The sequence below is a fragment of the Wolffia australiana genome, chromosome 11, assembly GCF_029677425.1.
Source record: "Wolffia australiana isolate 7733 chromosome 11, ASM2967742v1".
Classification (NCBI taxonomy): Eukaryota; Viridiplantae; Streptophyta; class Magnoliopsida; order Alismatales; family Araceae; genus Wolffia; species Wolffia australiana.
In genome coordinates, this window is record NC_135845.1 from 13,401,383 (window position 1) to 13,414,157 (window position 12,775).

General features: G+C 41.0%; 1 protein-coding gene across 1 annotated transcript; it reads left to right on the forward strand.

The window, feature by feature from the left end:
* Nucleotides 1–1,008: 1,008 nt before the first annotated feature.
* On the forward strand, nucleotides 1,009–11,104 carry LOC144709215 (cytosolic isocitrate dehydrogenase [NADP]). The gene is made up of 15 exons (XM_078582673.1): nucleotides 1,009–1,163; nucleotides 1,597–1,640; nucleotides 1,727–1,836; nucleotides 2,035–2,072; nucleotides 2,157–2,234; nucleotides 2,300–2,353; nucleotides 2,446–2,547; nucleotides 2,630–2,715; nucleotides 3,023–3,126; nucleotides 3,199–3,267; nucleotides 3,332–3,447; nucleotides 7,849–8,026; nucleotides 9,923–10,045; nucleotides 10,150–10,244; nucleotides 10,883–11,104. The coding sequence occupies exons 1-14, from the start codon at nucleotides 1,115–1,117 to the stop codon at nucleotides 10,229–10,231; spliced, it is 1,233 nt and encodes a 410-aa protein (XP_078438799.1). The 5' UTR covers nucleotides 1,009–1,114; the 3' UTR covers nucleotides 10,232–10,244; nucleotides 10,883–11,104.
* Nucleotides 11,105–12,775: the final 1,671 nt, after the last annotated feature.

Sequence of the window (12,775 nt, forward strand, 5' to 3'; positions counted from 1 at the left end):
TTACCCAGAACCAGGTCTGGGTCAGCTATTCTGTACGAGATAGGGACCACTAACGGTGGGTGAATATCCAATGAGAAATATCACTAAGAGAATACTCCAATCCAATTACATAATTCACGGGGAAGTTATTGTTTATCTTTCTCCCCCTATTAAATACCTTATCCTGCAGTACAATCCAATGAAAAATGAGTAGGGGAGCATTATAAAATGAAGGGCAAATTATAATTTAAATGGTTTGTCCTCTCATAAATATCTTATTCCTAAATGGGCCCAGACCAGGCCCACTATAGGGTAGTTAGATCACGCCGCCAGCTGGTAGATCTTTCTTTTTCGACAGACGTCTTACTGACGTTGGCTGCTTGACGCTTAAACAGATTGGGGGCCTCGCACACATTGCCGTTCCCTGCCAACTTAGCAAACAAGATCCACCATCGCAGATTCAATTTGCTGCATGCAGATCGAAAGTTCTCTGCTTACCTTCTGGAGGACGGATAAAATGTTTTTTACAACCATTCTATGTTGGATATTGAAATCCGATATCCAACTCCGATATCTGATATCGTCATCCTTCCTGAAAGATGGAGGCGGATGACGACATTAAGACGGAGAATGATATCAGATATCGGTACTGTAGCAACCGATAACCAATATCGTTATCCGATATCCGGGTATCGATGATCTGGACGGGAGAACACTATGGGCCGGGCCCACTATAGGGTAGTTAGATCATGCCGGCAGGTCGACATGCCTTACCGACATAGATTCCTAAACAGATTGGGGGCCTCACACCAACTGCCGTTCCCTGACAACTTACCAAGCAAGATCCACCACTGCATATTCAATTCGCGGCGCGCCGATCGACAAATCCTGACCGTCCGAGGAGCCTTCAATGCGTCAGAACGATGGATAAGGGGTAGTGCGGTAATTTTAGGAATATCTGAGGTTTGATTTATGATATTTCAAAAACTATCTTGGTTGACCCGATCGTACTATAAATAGTGGATTTGCGCGTTGGGCTCGTCGTCGTCTCTCTTGCCGTGTCGTTCCACCTGCTCGGTTCGTCTCTCCGGCAATCCGATCTAAACCTAACCAATTTTCTTCAGATCTGATCGCCATGGCTTTCGAGAAGATCAAAGTCGTCAATCCAATCGTTGAAATGGACGGTGAGCTCAGCTGCTTCGTGATATCTTTTTTTTCCTTTAATTTGTCGTTGCTCGGTCGATTACATTGTGATTTCATCGTCCGATTAAATGTCGTTAGATTGCCTTCATCATCATTTTATCTCTTTAATTTTTCAACTTGATCGATGGAGAGATGCTGTCTTTACGTAGGAGGTTGAGTTGGTTAGTATTCCTGGTCCTGTATTTGTATGGACACGCCTTTCAGATTTTCAATCTGGATGGTTTCTGTTTGAATGTCGCGTATTGATCAGTTCATCGCCAATTTATGAAAAAATTGGGTTCAGATGGCGCATCTTCCTTGGAATTTTTCGTTGTTTGAGTTTTGGACGCTGATCCGATTGAGCTTCTCCGATTGGCTGACTCTCTCGTCATTTTCTACACTTTTCTGTTCTGACTTCCATTTTATTTTACGCAGGTGATGAGATGACGCGTGTCATCTGGGAATTTATCAAGACCAAGGTGAGAAATTTCTTCAACTCCTGTCTTTGTTAGTTGGACGCACCCTTCTCTGCTTCTGACACGCGGGTTCCTTCTGAATCTTGCAGCTGATTTTCCCTTTTCTGGATTTGGACATTAAGTACTTTGATCTTGGCCTTCCCCATCGTGATGCGACGGATGATAAAGTTACAGTTGAAAGTGCAGAAGCTACACTCAAGTAAGGCTCACCCATTGCAGGGGATGTCTCTTTGCTCTTCTGTCAGGGTTTATCTTCTATCAGCCAAATCTTACTTCAATCTCGTGTCATTTTTACTCATACGATTAGGAACGACTGCGTATAATTGATATAATTTTTTTCATGAGAAGTACATATAATTAACATAGTGAATCTTAAATTATCATTGCCCGTTCGTAGGTACAATGTAGCGATCAAGTGCGCTACCATCACTCCAGGTACTGATTGCATTCTCTAATAGCTCTCTGTTACATGGGTGCAGACCCTAATGTTGGCAATCTTAACCCTGGTTCAAATAACAGATGAAGCTCGTGTCAAGGAATTCAACTTGAAATCCATGTGGAAAAGCCCCAATGGCACAATCAGGAACATCTTGAATGGTGAGAGACACAGCTAAAATGACTTTTTGAATCTTGTTCACCATTTCGATATTTTCCCTTCGCAGGCACGGTGTTCAGAGAACCTATCATCTGCAAGAATGTTCCTCGTCTCGTTCCAGGTTCCAGAAATACTTGCCCACATTTCTTATACAGAAATGTTTCAGTGGCTATTTTTATGTATTTTTTTTTCTTCTCCTTTGTTTCACAATAGGATGGACAAAGCCCATATGCATCGGAAGGCATGCCTTCGGCGATCAGTACCGTGCAACGGATGCTGTCATCAAAGGACCCGGAAAACTAAAACTAGTGTTTGGTATGGGTTCTACTTCATCTTTCTTTCTAGAGTTGGCTTTTGATCATGCTGTAATTTTCACTCTTTTTTCTTGTTATTGCAGAGGGTAAAGAGGAAGAGATTGAGCTTGAGGTCTTCAACTTCACTGGGGAAGGTGGGGTGGCATTGGCAATGTATAACACCGACGAGGTACACTCTACCCATATCTTCTTCACATTGTTCTCCATCTCAAGACGAAGTTGTCATCGTCATCCTTGTCATAGATGAATGATTATAACAATGATGATCACATCATAGTCGTTATCATCTTGAATGAGGATGAGAAGCTTGCAGCGGCAGGTGTTGGAGGGGATTCATCCCGCCATCGTCATTGCCTGTTGCTAAGATGATGATGACAATGATGTTGAAGAGGACAAGGACATTGGGCTCTACTTTAGAAATCCAAAATCCTACCTTGTGTAGCAAACTGACCATTCTATGCCCTCATTGCCAATAGTCCATCATCTCCTTTGCCAAGGCATCCATGAGTACTGCTTATGACAAGAAGTGGCCACTTTACCTCAGCACGAAGAACACAATTCTGAAAAAATATGATGGAAGGTATCTTTTTTGGTCTTCGTCTCACATGGTCAACCATTTCTTTCCCATATTTTTAACTGGGTACGGTGGCAGGTTCAAAGACATTTTCCAGGAGGTGTACGAGGCTGAGTGGAAGTCTAAGTTTGAAGCTGCGGGGATATGGTTGGTTGAGTTCCCTTGTCATGTAGGATATCTCTCACCATCATACTGATGCATAGAGGTGCAGGTATGAGCACCGGCTTATTGATGACATGGTAGCATATGCTCTCAAGAGTGAAGGGGGCTATGTCTGGGCGTGTAAGAACTACGATGGAGATGTCCAAAGTGACTTCTTGGCTCAAGGTGAACCCCAGAGCTTTATGGTTTTCCTCATCTCTCTCTCTTTCTCACCTTTTCTCTCGTCCTTTAACTCTTTCTAATTTTAATTCTTTTTTCTCATATTCTCTCTTTCTCAATATCTTTCTTTCTCTATCTCTCTCTCTCTCTAATATTTTCTCCATCTTTCATTCGTCTTTCTCACATTTTCTCTCTCTCTATATTTATGTTTATCTCTCTCTGGAACAATCTCTCAATTACTGTCTCCTGCTTTCTCTCTGTATTTCTCTCTGACACGGCAACTTTCTTGGTGCCTTGTCATAAATTTTAGGGTAAAAAAAGGTTACTTTCACATTCGAAGGCAGACACATACACACAAGTTATAATGGGCTACATTATTAAAGGCCTGATACTCAAAATTACACTGGATATATTTCTCAAACTACGCGCGGCACATGCTTTTCATGAGCTGCTCCATAATCTCCCTTCACTCAAGCTGAGGAATGAATATACTTCATTCCCAGCTTGGAACTGAGACATCATGTTGATCTCTAGACAAGCTCTTAGTCTAGAGATCAGTTCGCAGATGCTTGGTGTTGACACAGTCAATCTGGATAATATGGTGTTCTAGCTTTTCCTTGTTGAAGTGGCGATTGATCTCCACATTTTTTCTGCCGCATCGAACAGGGTCATGGGCCAAGCTGATGGCAGACTTGTTGTCACAGTGAATATTGATGGGTTGAGCTGGCAATAGCTTCAGTTTGTGACAGAAAATTTGGCTTCACAGATGTCGTGGGTAAGGGCACAAAATTTGGCTTCAGTACTGGAATGGGAGACTACTTTCTGCATCGTACTGTGCCATGTGACAAGGTTCACACACAGAATGCAGCAGTACCTGGTGGTGGATCTGCATTCAACCTGTCGTGCAGCATAATCAGATTCAGTATATAGTTCTAAGGAAAGGAGTGAATCAAAATGAAAATGGAGACTTAATTCAATCGTTCTTTTCAAGTAGTATAAAACTTGATCTGTTAAGGATCGTTCCCTTCCAGTGCTTATTGACTGACTTGGGGATAGTGATCTGTTTAATGTGCATTAAGAAGATTTGATGGGCTGGAGTCACATGCTGATTTTTTATGTACGTAATCTCAAGGAAAATGGAGTGGTGCTCTAACAGAGCTGGGAAGTTTCTTCCCTTGGGAAGTTGGATCTTAAAATGGGAGGTCTGGATGGAGTCAATCTTCTAGTTTGTTTCCGAACAAAGTGTTGGGGAAGTGGAGAAATCTCTCTTGACTCCTGTAGCCGTTGAAGGAATAGTTCCTATTCTGGCTTATCAGATAGTAAGTCCGGGGAGTCCCCTGCTTCTGCAACAATTGTCCATGCAGGTAAGGGTGGTATAGACTTGACAAGCACATAGTCCAGATCTGGTGGAGCTGGGGGCTGAGGAAGGGAAGAGTGAGATCTCATACTCCCCTTGTAGCAGAGTGATAACAGTTGTATCCTTTTTGATTGTTAAAATAACCTACAAGGATGCAACCGATAGCTTGAGGACCTAACTTGATGGTTTGCTTTTGATGTAATTGTACATAGCATTCACATGTGAACTGTCTACGATCCAGGCAATTGTGGAGCTTAGCAGTTGGATGATATTCTTGAACCATCTCCAAGGGGGTCTTTGCTTGAAATGCAGGAGTAGGTAATCTTTTAGTAGATATACAGATAACATAGCTGCCTCCCCCCTGAAAATCTTTGGGAATCCACCTTGAATTTTCAAGGATATGCCCAAGTTCTCTATCCGTTGCTCCATTTTATTGTGTAGCACATAGAGAGTTATGGTTGATACCCTGGACTTTGAAGAGCAACCAAATCGTGGAATCCATAATTCTTTGCCACTGTCAGTCCTGAATTGTTTAACCTGTATTTCATACTGTTGGGAAATCATGGCCACAAACTCCTGAAGGATCATAGGAAACTCTGGTGTAGCTCTCACTAGATGAAACCAACAAAACTGACCAGTGTCATCAATAAGAACCGGAAACCGTCAGAAGTTATGAGCTGGGGAATGGGGCTGGGCCCCATACGTCACGATAAATAAGTTCAAACACCTGTTGGGATGGACTTCTTGAGGGATAAATAGTTTTGTAATGCTTGACCAGGTGGCAAACAACAAATAAATAGATACAACTTCAATCCATGACACATGACTGGACACATATTTTTCATAATGGGAAAAGAAGGATAGCCAAGTTGCCGAAGAAGATTTCAGAGTCAATCCTCCATTGTTGATATTGCTGTGTATGCCATGGGCCCTCCTCCACGTTGTGAGAGGGGAGGTAGCCTATGTTTCTGGTCCATCACCTGATCACAAAAGAAGACATCAGTCCCATCAAGGATCAATTTATATGATGAAATTCAGGCTATTCTTTTTATGGAGCATAAGCTGACTCATAATTGAGGAATATGCAGTACACGGGTTATTGATCCAATAGCTGCAACTTCAATGCTACCAATACCAGCCACAGAAAGAAGGGCTCTATCTGCAGTTTGGACTTTTATATTGGTATCACATAAAGTGACTCCTTAGAAGTGAAATATGGTCAATAACACCGGAATCCAATATCCAAAGAGCAGAGCGATGTAATGGTTTGGCGATGACAGATACCAGATTGGACAGGTGAGGTGGAGTCGGCGATGTCACAAGTGATATTGAGTAGATCATTCAGTTGGAGCTCCTCCTTACCTTGGTCCATTTCACTTGGTACATGTTTCTGTTCAGAATGTAGGCCGTCTCAGTTTCAGGCATCTGAATAGCTCATGTAGGTAGATCATGAATTTTCCAGTCTTCTCTGTATGGAGATATCACTTGGATTGGGGGCGCCAAAGCTGATCTTTGCCATATCCACCAAGATTCCAACTTTAGGTACTATTCTGAGGATTCTTGCTTTTACCTTGTCAACCTTTCAAGGAAGTGACAAGTGTCTGGGAGGCCTGGGAAGTGAAACCTGCCTTAAGCGATCCAAACTGAGCTTTGACAATGCTGGCAATATTTTCTGTCGCTGATGGACCCAGATTTGAACCACAATATCTTCAAAATTAAGCTTGTGTCCGTGGTTGAACGGTTGAGCTCAATTAGGCTTAAATTCTGGGCATAAGCCTTTGAGGTAGTCACAACCTCAATCTCAAAGGACATATCCCCTGTCCACAAATTTAGCAATAGGAGGGCAATAAAGTTCAATCTCTTTCATAAAGCCAAGAGCTCATTGGCACTGTTGAGCGGCACGATTTTCTTGAGGAAACATCATGGAACTGTCCACCAGGTTGGCAATCTTACATTGCCACTGTCCAGAAATGCCTGACCCAGCTCTGGAACAGAAGAATTAAGTAATCTGGTGAAGATGACATCCTCTTCATATCTCCAATTAAGAAATATTAGTCAGATGCGAGGGAGGCTGGTCATTCAAATGATAGGCTTGTCCCAAAGGCTGGAGAGTAATCTGACTGTACTTGCTCCATCGGTCAAGGTTATAACCAGTAAAGAGGTTACAGGAAGCCAAGAGAGATGGATATAATACAACTTCTCCCCCAAGTGGTTAAGCTGGAGATCTGTCCACCCTCCATTTTTACTGTAGTGTCATCCTTGGCCAGCAACAGATCGTGGGTTGCTCACTGCAGATAGGTAGGTTCAAGTTCGCCTGTAAGATCCTGATGCGCAGGAGCTAGAAATGCAATAAAACCAAGAAATGCAATTGCAATAAGAAAGAATCAAGGTGGAATGGTCACACCTAAGCCACAACGAGGCAGGGATGGTGAAAACCCCAATGCCTGCTTTAGGGTCTTCGATCCTCAGTTACTGAAGGGGTACGCGAAAGCTTTGTTTGCAAGCATCTGCAGACAACCCAAAGAAAAAAAATGTGTATCTGTATTCACATGTTTGACAGGTTTCCAAGTTTTTGGTATTGCCACTACTTCCTCGACCTCCCAAGTGTTGCCATTGGGTCTGATGCCATGATAATGCACATTGTGGGGCATCAGAGAGGGTGGCAATATGGGAAGGAGGCTTTGGGGAAAAAAGAAAAAACTGTTACTTTTTCATTGGAAGATGGACACATATTCACAGAGACTGGGCTACATTATTAAGGGCCCAATATTTGACAGTGCAATATATATTCCTCAAGACTATGTGTAGCACAGAAACTTTCTCTCGGTCTCTATATCTCTCTTTCTAAGCGGCTCTCAAACTCTCATACTTCTTTTTCTTATTCTCTCCCTCTTTTTTTCTCCTTTCTCTCATTATCTCCCTCTATTGTTCTGCCTCTATCTCCATCTTTATCTATTTCTACTGCCATCTCTCTCTCCTTTCTTCTTTCTCCTATCCTCTGTCTTTTACTCTGTCCCTTCTTTCTGACTCTCATCATTCTATTGGTGCAGGGTTTGGGTCCTTGGGATTGATGACATCAGTCCTGGTGTGCCCAGATGGGTTAACAATAGAAGCTGAAGCTGCCCATGGAACGGTGACCCGCCATTACCGGGTTCACCAGAAAGGAGGTGAGACCAGCACAAACAGCATTGCTTCCATCTTTGCCTGGACGCGGGGCCTTACCCACAGGTACCAATCAATCAATTGGTCTATCCATCAATTCATCTTTCATTAAGTCCCGCATTATGGATTGCTTGACCTTGGATCCGTTAACTTTCTTTATCTTGCTTTAATTTTAATGGTGGTTCACTCCATATTAGTCACAAACTCTCACATATTAAGAGGTAGTTTGCTCTCAGCTATATGAATTCTCTACCATCATTTGGTTTGAATGGGTAGTTTCTTTAGGATCCACCAACTCTCTCACTTAACTTTACTTGAAAAGGTAGTTCATTGTCAAATTCATCGAATGTCTCTCTCTCTCTCTGAATATTGTTTGGATTGGTAGTTCCTTTTTGGATTCATCAACATTCTTTATGAATTTCATTTGAATGTGTGGAATCTTATTTGAATGGCTGGTTCAGACTTGGATTCGACATCCTCTCTCTTTTACTTTCATTTGATTGGGTTATTTACTCGGACATTTGTAATCCTTTTTTCTCTCTTTATCTCATTTGAATGGGTGATTCTTTATCTCATTTGAATGGGTGATTCAATCTTTGATTCATCATCCTATCTCATTGATAATTTCATTTGATGGGTGGTTGATACGAACCTTGATCTAGGTTTGTATCGGGAGGAGGTTGGAGGACGAGGCGAGGTAGACGTTCCCGGGGTAGGAGAGTCGAAACGGGAATGATAGGAGGGTCGAACAGAAGGGGCAGGGATCGACCAGGGACGAGCCGCCTGATGACGCGGTGAAGGGTTGACGATCGCGGGGACAGGGATCATCAGAGACTAGAAGAGAACCGAGCGGCAAGGGTAGGGATCGGATTGGAGGGGAGCCGGCTGAAGATCCGGTGAGATGATCACGGGGATAGGGAATCGCTGGACGGTCAAGGGGACGGGACCGAGACAAGGAGGATCGAGACAGTGAGCCAAGAGGCCGATCTTACCATAAGTCTTGACTGCCCTCCTCAATGGAGGGCTACACCTATTTATAAGGAAAGTAAGCAGTCTACCCTAAACATGAAATTACTAAAATGCCCCTAGTGGGCTAAATTCCTAAGATACCCTTTGGGGGTAGAGGATCGTATCAGTGGTTAGCTCCCCGTATTCATCATTATTTCCCTCTCTCAATACCATTTGAATGAGTGGTTCAATCTTGGATTCATTATCCTTTTTCTCTCATAATTACTTTGAAATGATTGGTTCAATCCTAGATACGTCATCCTTTCGTTCTCTAAATTTTGTTTGAAGTCGTGGTTCAATCTTTGATCCATCATCCTTTCTTAATTTTTCGATCTTGTATTCATCATCTTTCTTTTGAGCAAGTGTTTCCTCTCAGATTCATCATCTTTTCTCTCTCTCAATCTCATTTGAGCGGGCGGTTCCATCTCTATATACCAGTTTAGTGGCTGGCTCACTCTCATATTCTATTGCTCTCTTTGTCTTGTTGCATTGGAATGAATTGTTCTGAGTCGGATTTATTACGCTTCTCTTTCTTAACTTATTTTGAATGGGTAGCTGATACGGTCCTCCCTAGAACATATATAAGAAACAAGAAACGTCCTAGAAAGGAAATTCAATATACCCAGACACAACCTTGAAAAAGAGAGTCTGGGCGAGAAAGAGGAAGCCATATAAATAAGTCCCCACCCTCAGGAAGGGCATAACTGTTTATCTCCTGAAGTCGCGATGGCCTCTGAGGCTGGATGAGGCTCGACTCTCCAACTGTATCTATGTTATTCCCCATTACCCCTACCATCTCTCTCTTATTTTCCCTATCATTTCGACCTTTGTTGTGATTACTCGAACAACGTATCTATATAATTGCATCTTTTTCTTACTGGTTTTCTCTACTCTGTTGAAGGTTTACATCAGCATTGTATCAGTAATTCACACTCTCATATTTCATTTATTCAGAGCAAAGCTAGATGGAAATGACAGACTGTTGGACTTCTCAGAGAAGCTCGAGGCGGCATGCATTGGCACAGTGGAGTCGGGAAAGATGACCAAGGATCTTGCCTTGCTCAGCCATGGATCTAGGTGATAGAAATAAAACTCCTGGGATTATATTTATGCAGCGGTTAGTTCTGTTTGGCAAATATTTAAATACATTCTGGCTCTCTTCTCGTCCCTTCTTTGTTCAGCGTCTCCCGCAGCGATTACCTCAACACAGAAGAGTTCATCGATGTGGTTGCAGAAGAGCTGAAAGCAAGGCTTCTGGGATAGTCTGAGTTGCAGAGTATACTCTCTTTCTCTCTCTCTCTCTCCACCTCAATATCTATATCTATATCCATCTCTATCTCATCTCTACCTCTGTATCTGTCTATATCTCTATCTCTATCTCTAGCGGTACCTCTACCTGTACCTGTATCTGTACCTCTACGTCTATCTTTATTTTTGTCGCTCTATGTTTATCTCTCTATCTTCATTTCCTTCATCTTCTCCATTTGTATCTATATCTAAATCTCCCTCTCTTTCATTATCTCAATTTAATCTTTATTGCTATATCCTCCTCTATTTCCATGACCATCTCTTTCTCTTTCTAAATTTGATCTGTTGCTCCTTTTCTATTTGGTCTGTCTCCCTATCTTCTTCTATTTGCATAACTATCTCGATCTCCCTTTCTTTCTCTAACTTAATTTGATCTCTATCTCTACCCTCATCTCTATTTCTTTCTCTTATTTGGATGTCTCCATCTCCATCACTCTCCATCACTTGTACACCTATATATCTACATCTCTAAATCACTATCTTTATCTCCATCTTTATCATCATCTCTCCCTATCTCTGTACATATTCATATATTTCTAGTTTGTCAATTTCTACTTCATGCAGGAAAATTTAGCCCTGAGTTATTTTTTTTATCCTGGACTGCAGGCTAGGGATAGCAAGCGAGAGAGTTTGGACCAATACCGGGAATAAGGCTGCCGTCAACGAGTTTTTTAATGATTTTTCTACCATTATAATGGATTTTTCCTCTTCCGCTCTATTTTAATCCCTATAACTTACGTCCTTCATAGTTTCTCAATGGACTTATAATTGCATATTTTGAGATTTATCTCACGGTCTAGGTCAGACTAGGCCAGTCTTGCTGAAAAATCTTTCTAGCGTTTTGCGTTTCTAAATTCCTATATTTTTCTAGATATTTATAATAGGAAATATATTAGACTTCTTCCACCAATATTTATTTCGAATGTTACAAAAATAACGATAGGTTTCAGGAGTCACATCCTGTATGTTAGAATGTAATTATAAATGCATGATGTTATACTGGGTGTAATTTTTGATCTGTGTTCCATTCACTTAGCAATTCAATAAATGATTTTTGACTATAAAGTTATTTGTACTCTGATCTTGCATTTTTCTATTGTAGTTGAACCTTAGTGTCTTCCCCCAGGTATCTCATTTTCAGTTGAGTGATCATTCAAGTAAGCCTTGAATGAGCCCTTTGAAAACACTGATTTTTGCAAAGTAACTCAATTTGTTTTGGCTTTTCTGAGCTGTATATCCTTGACAAACTCCGGTTGTTTCAATAAATGACATATTTGTACTTATGGATTTGCTGTCAGTTCAGTCACCATTGAGGTTCAATTAATAACAATTTTTACAAAAGGCTTTTCCGGTTTTACTCTTAAAGTCGCGCCTAAAGTTCAACCTTCAATTACTTATACACTTTTTGTTGAATAAATACTTCATTGTTTCTGATTCATCTCAATCTTCATTGTATCCTTAGTTTATTCCTCCAGCTATTCTTGCACAAACTGATAAATCCCAATCATATTCTAGGTACAACTGTTGGTTCATCATATTAGAAAAATGATCTAAGTGGAGGATAAATGGGTATTTAAAAAATCATAATTTTATCCTAGGTAACTACCTATGAGGTAAATGTAACATATGTAGGGAATGAAAATTAGAGAGAAGAGATGACAACAGAAATTTATAAAACTGTGTAATTTCCAAATCAAATGCCGGGAATTCTCCTACCCCATTGCCCCACTCTCACACTATGCCCCTATCAAGCCTCTAGAACCCCCAAAAGTTAGCCTCCGAGAATCTTCCTACTCTCCTCTGCAACCAAAGCTTTCAGAATTGAGATGGGGTCTTCTCCTCCAACACAGCCACTCAAGACCCCCATGAGATTTCATTGCTTCTTTGAATTTCAAAACTCCAATCAAAGGTTAACAGGACTGGCCCAATTTTTGAGATTCTTGATCTAAATACTATTATCAAATTCTTTCTATCTCAAGGCAGTTTTTAATTCTAATATATCAATTAATCTTTGCAATAATTCTACACATTTTGTCTCATAGTAATCAGTCTTTGACCTTAAGTCTCAGAAGCTGCATATCTCAATGTTCCTAAATAGTTTATCTTCTATAGTAGTGAGCAGATGTGATCATCACTTCTGGCCTGTAAAAGCTCAGTAGCAGCAATATTCAAATTTCCTATTATCTGACCTTATAAATAGATTTTTTTATTCAACAGTTATTTGCATGTTAATGCAGTCACGCTAGTTAAATTATTGAAACCTATTTAGTTCATCACTAGAATTTATTGTAGACATAACACCCAGTCTATTATTTAAATTTCTCTCTTTCTCTCACATGTCAATAAATATCAACTATCAAAGTTCAATCCAATTATAGTTGGTCCCAACATATATGCAAATGATATAACTTTTTGAATGATGCCTCTTTACCTCCGCTCTCCAACTTGCTAAGTTCACATGTGTTTGAACCTGCTTGCATGGGGTCATAAAAAATGAAA

Bases quoted from the DNA above. Each gene is read 5' to 3' on its own strand.
- LOC144709215 (XM_078582673.1), top strand. From the start codon at position 1,115: ATGGCTTTCGAGAAGATCAAAGTCGTCAATCCAATCGTTGAAATGGAC. The intron at 2,548-2,629 runs GTATGGGTTCTA...TTGTTATTGCAG, and splicing joins AAAACTAAAACTAGTGTTTG to AGGGTAAAGAGGAAGAGATT. The intron at 2,716-3,022 runs GTACACTCTACC...CATTGCCAATAG, and splicing joins CAATGTATAACACCGACGAG to TCCATCATCTCCTTTGCCAA.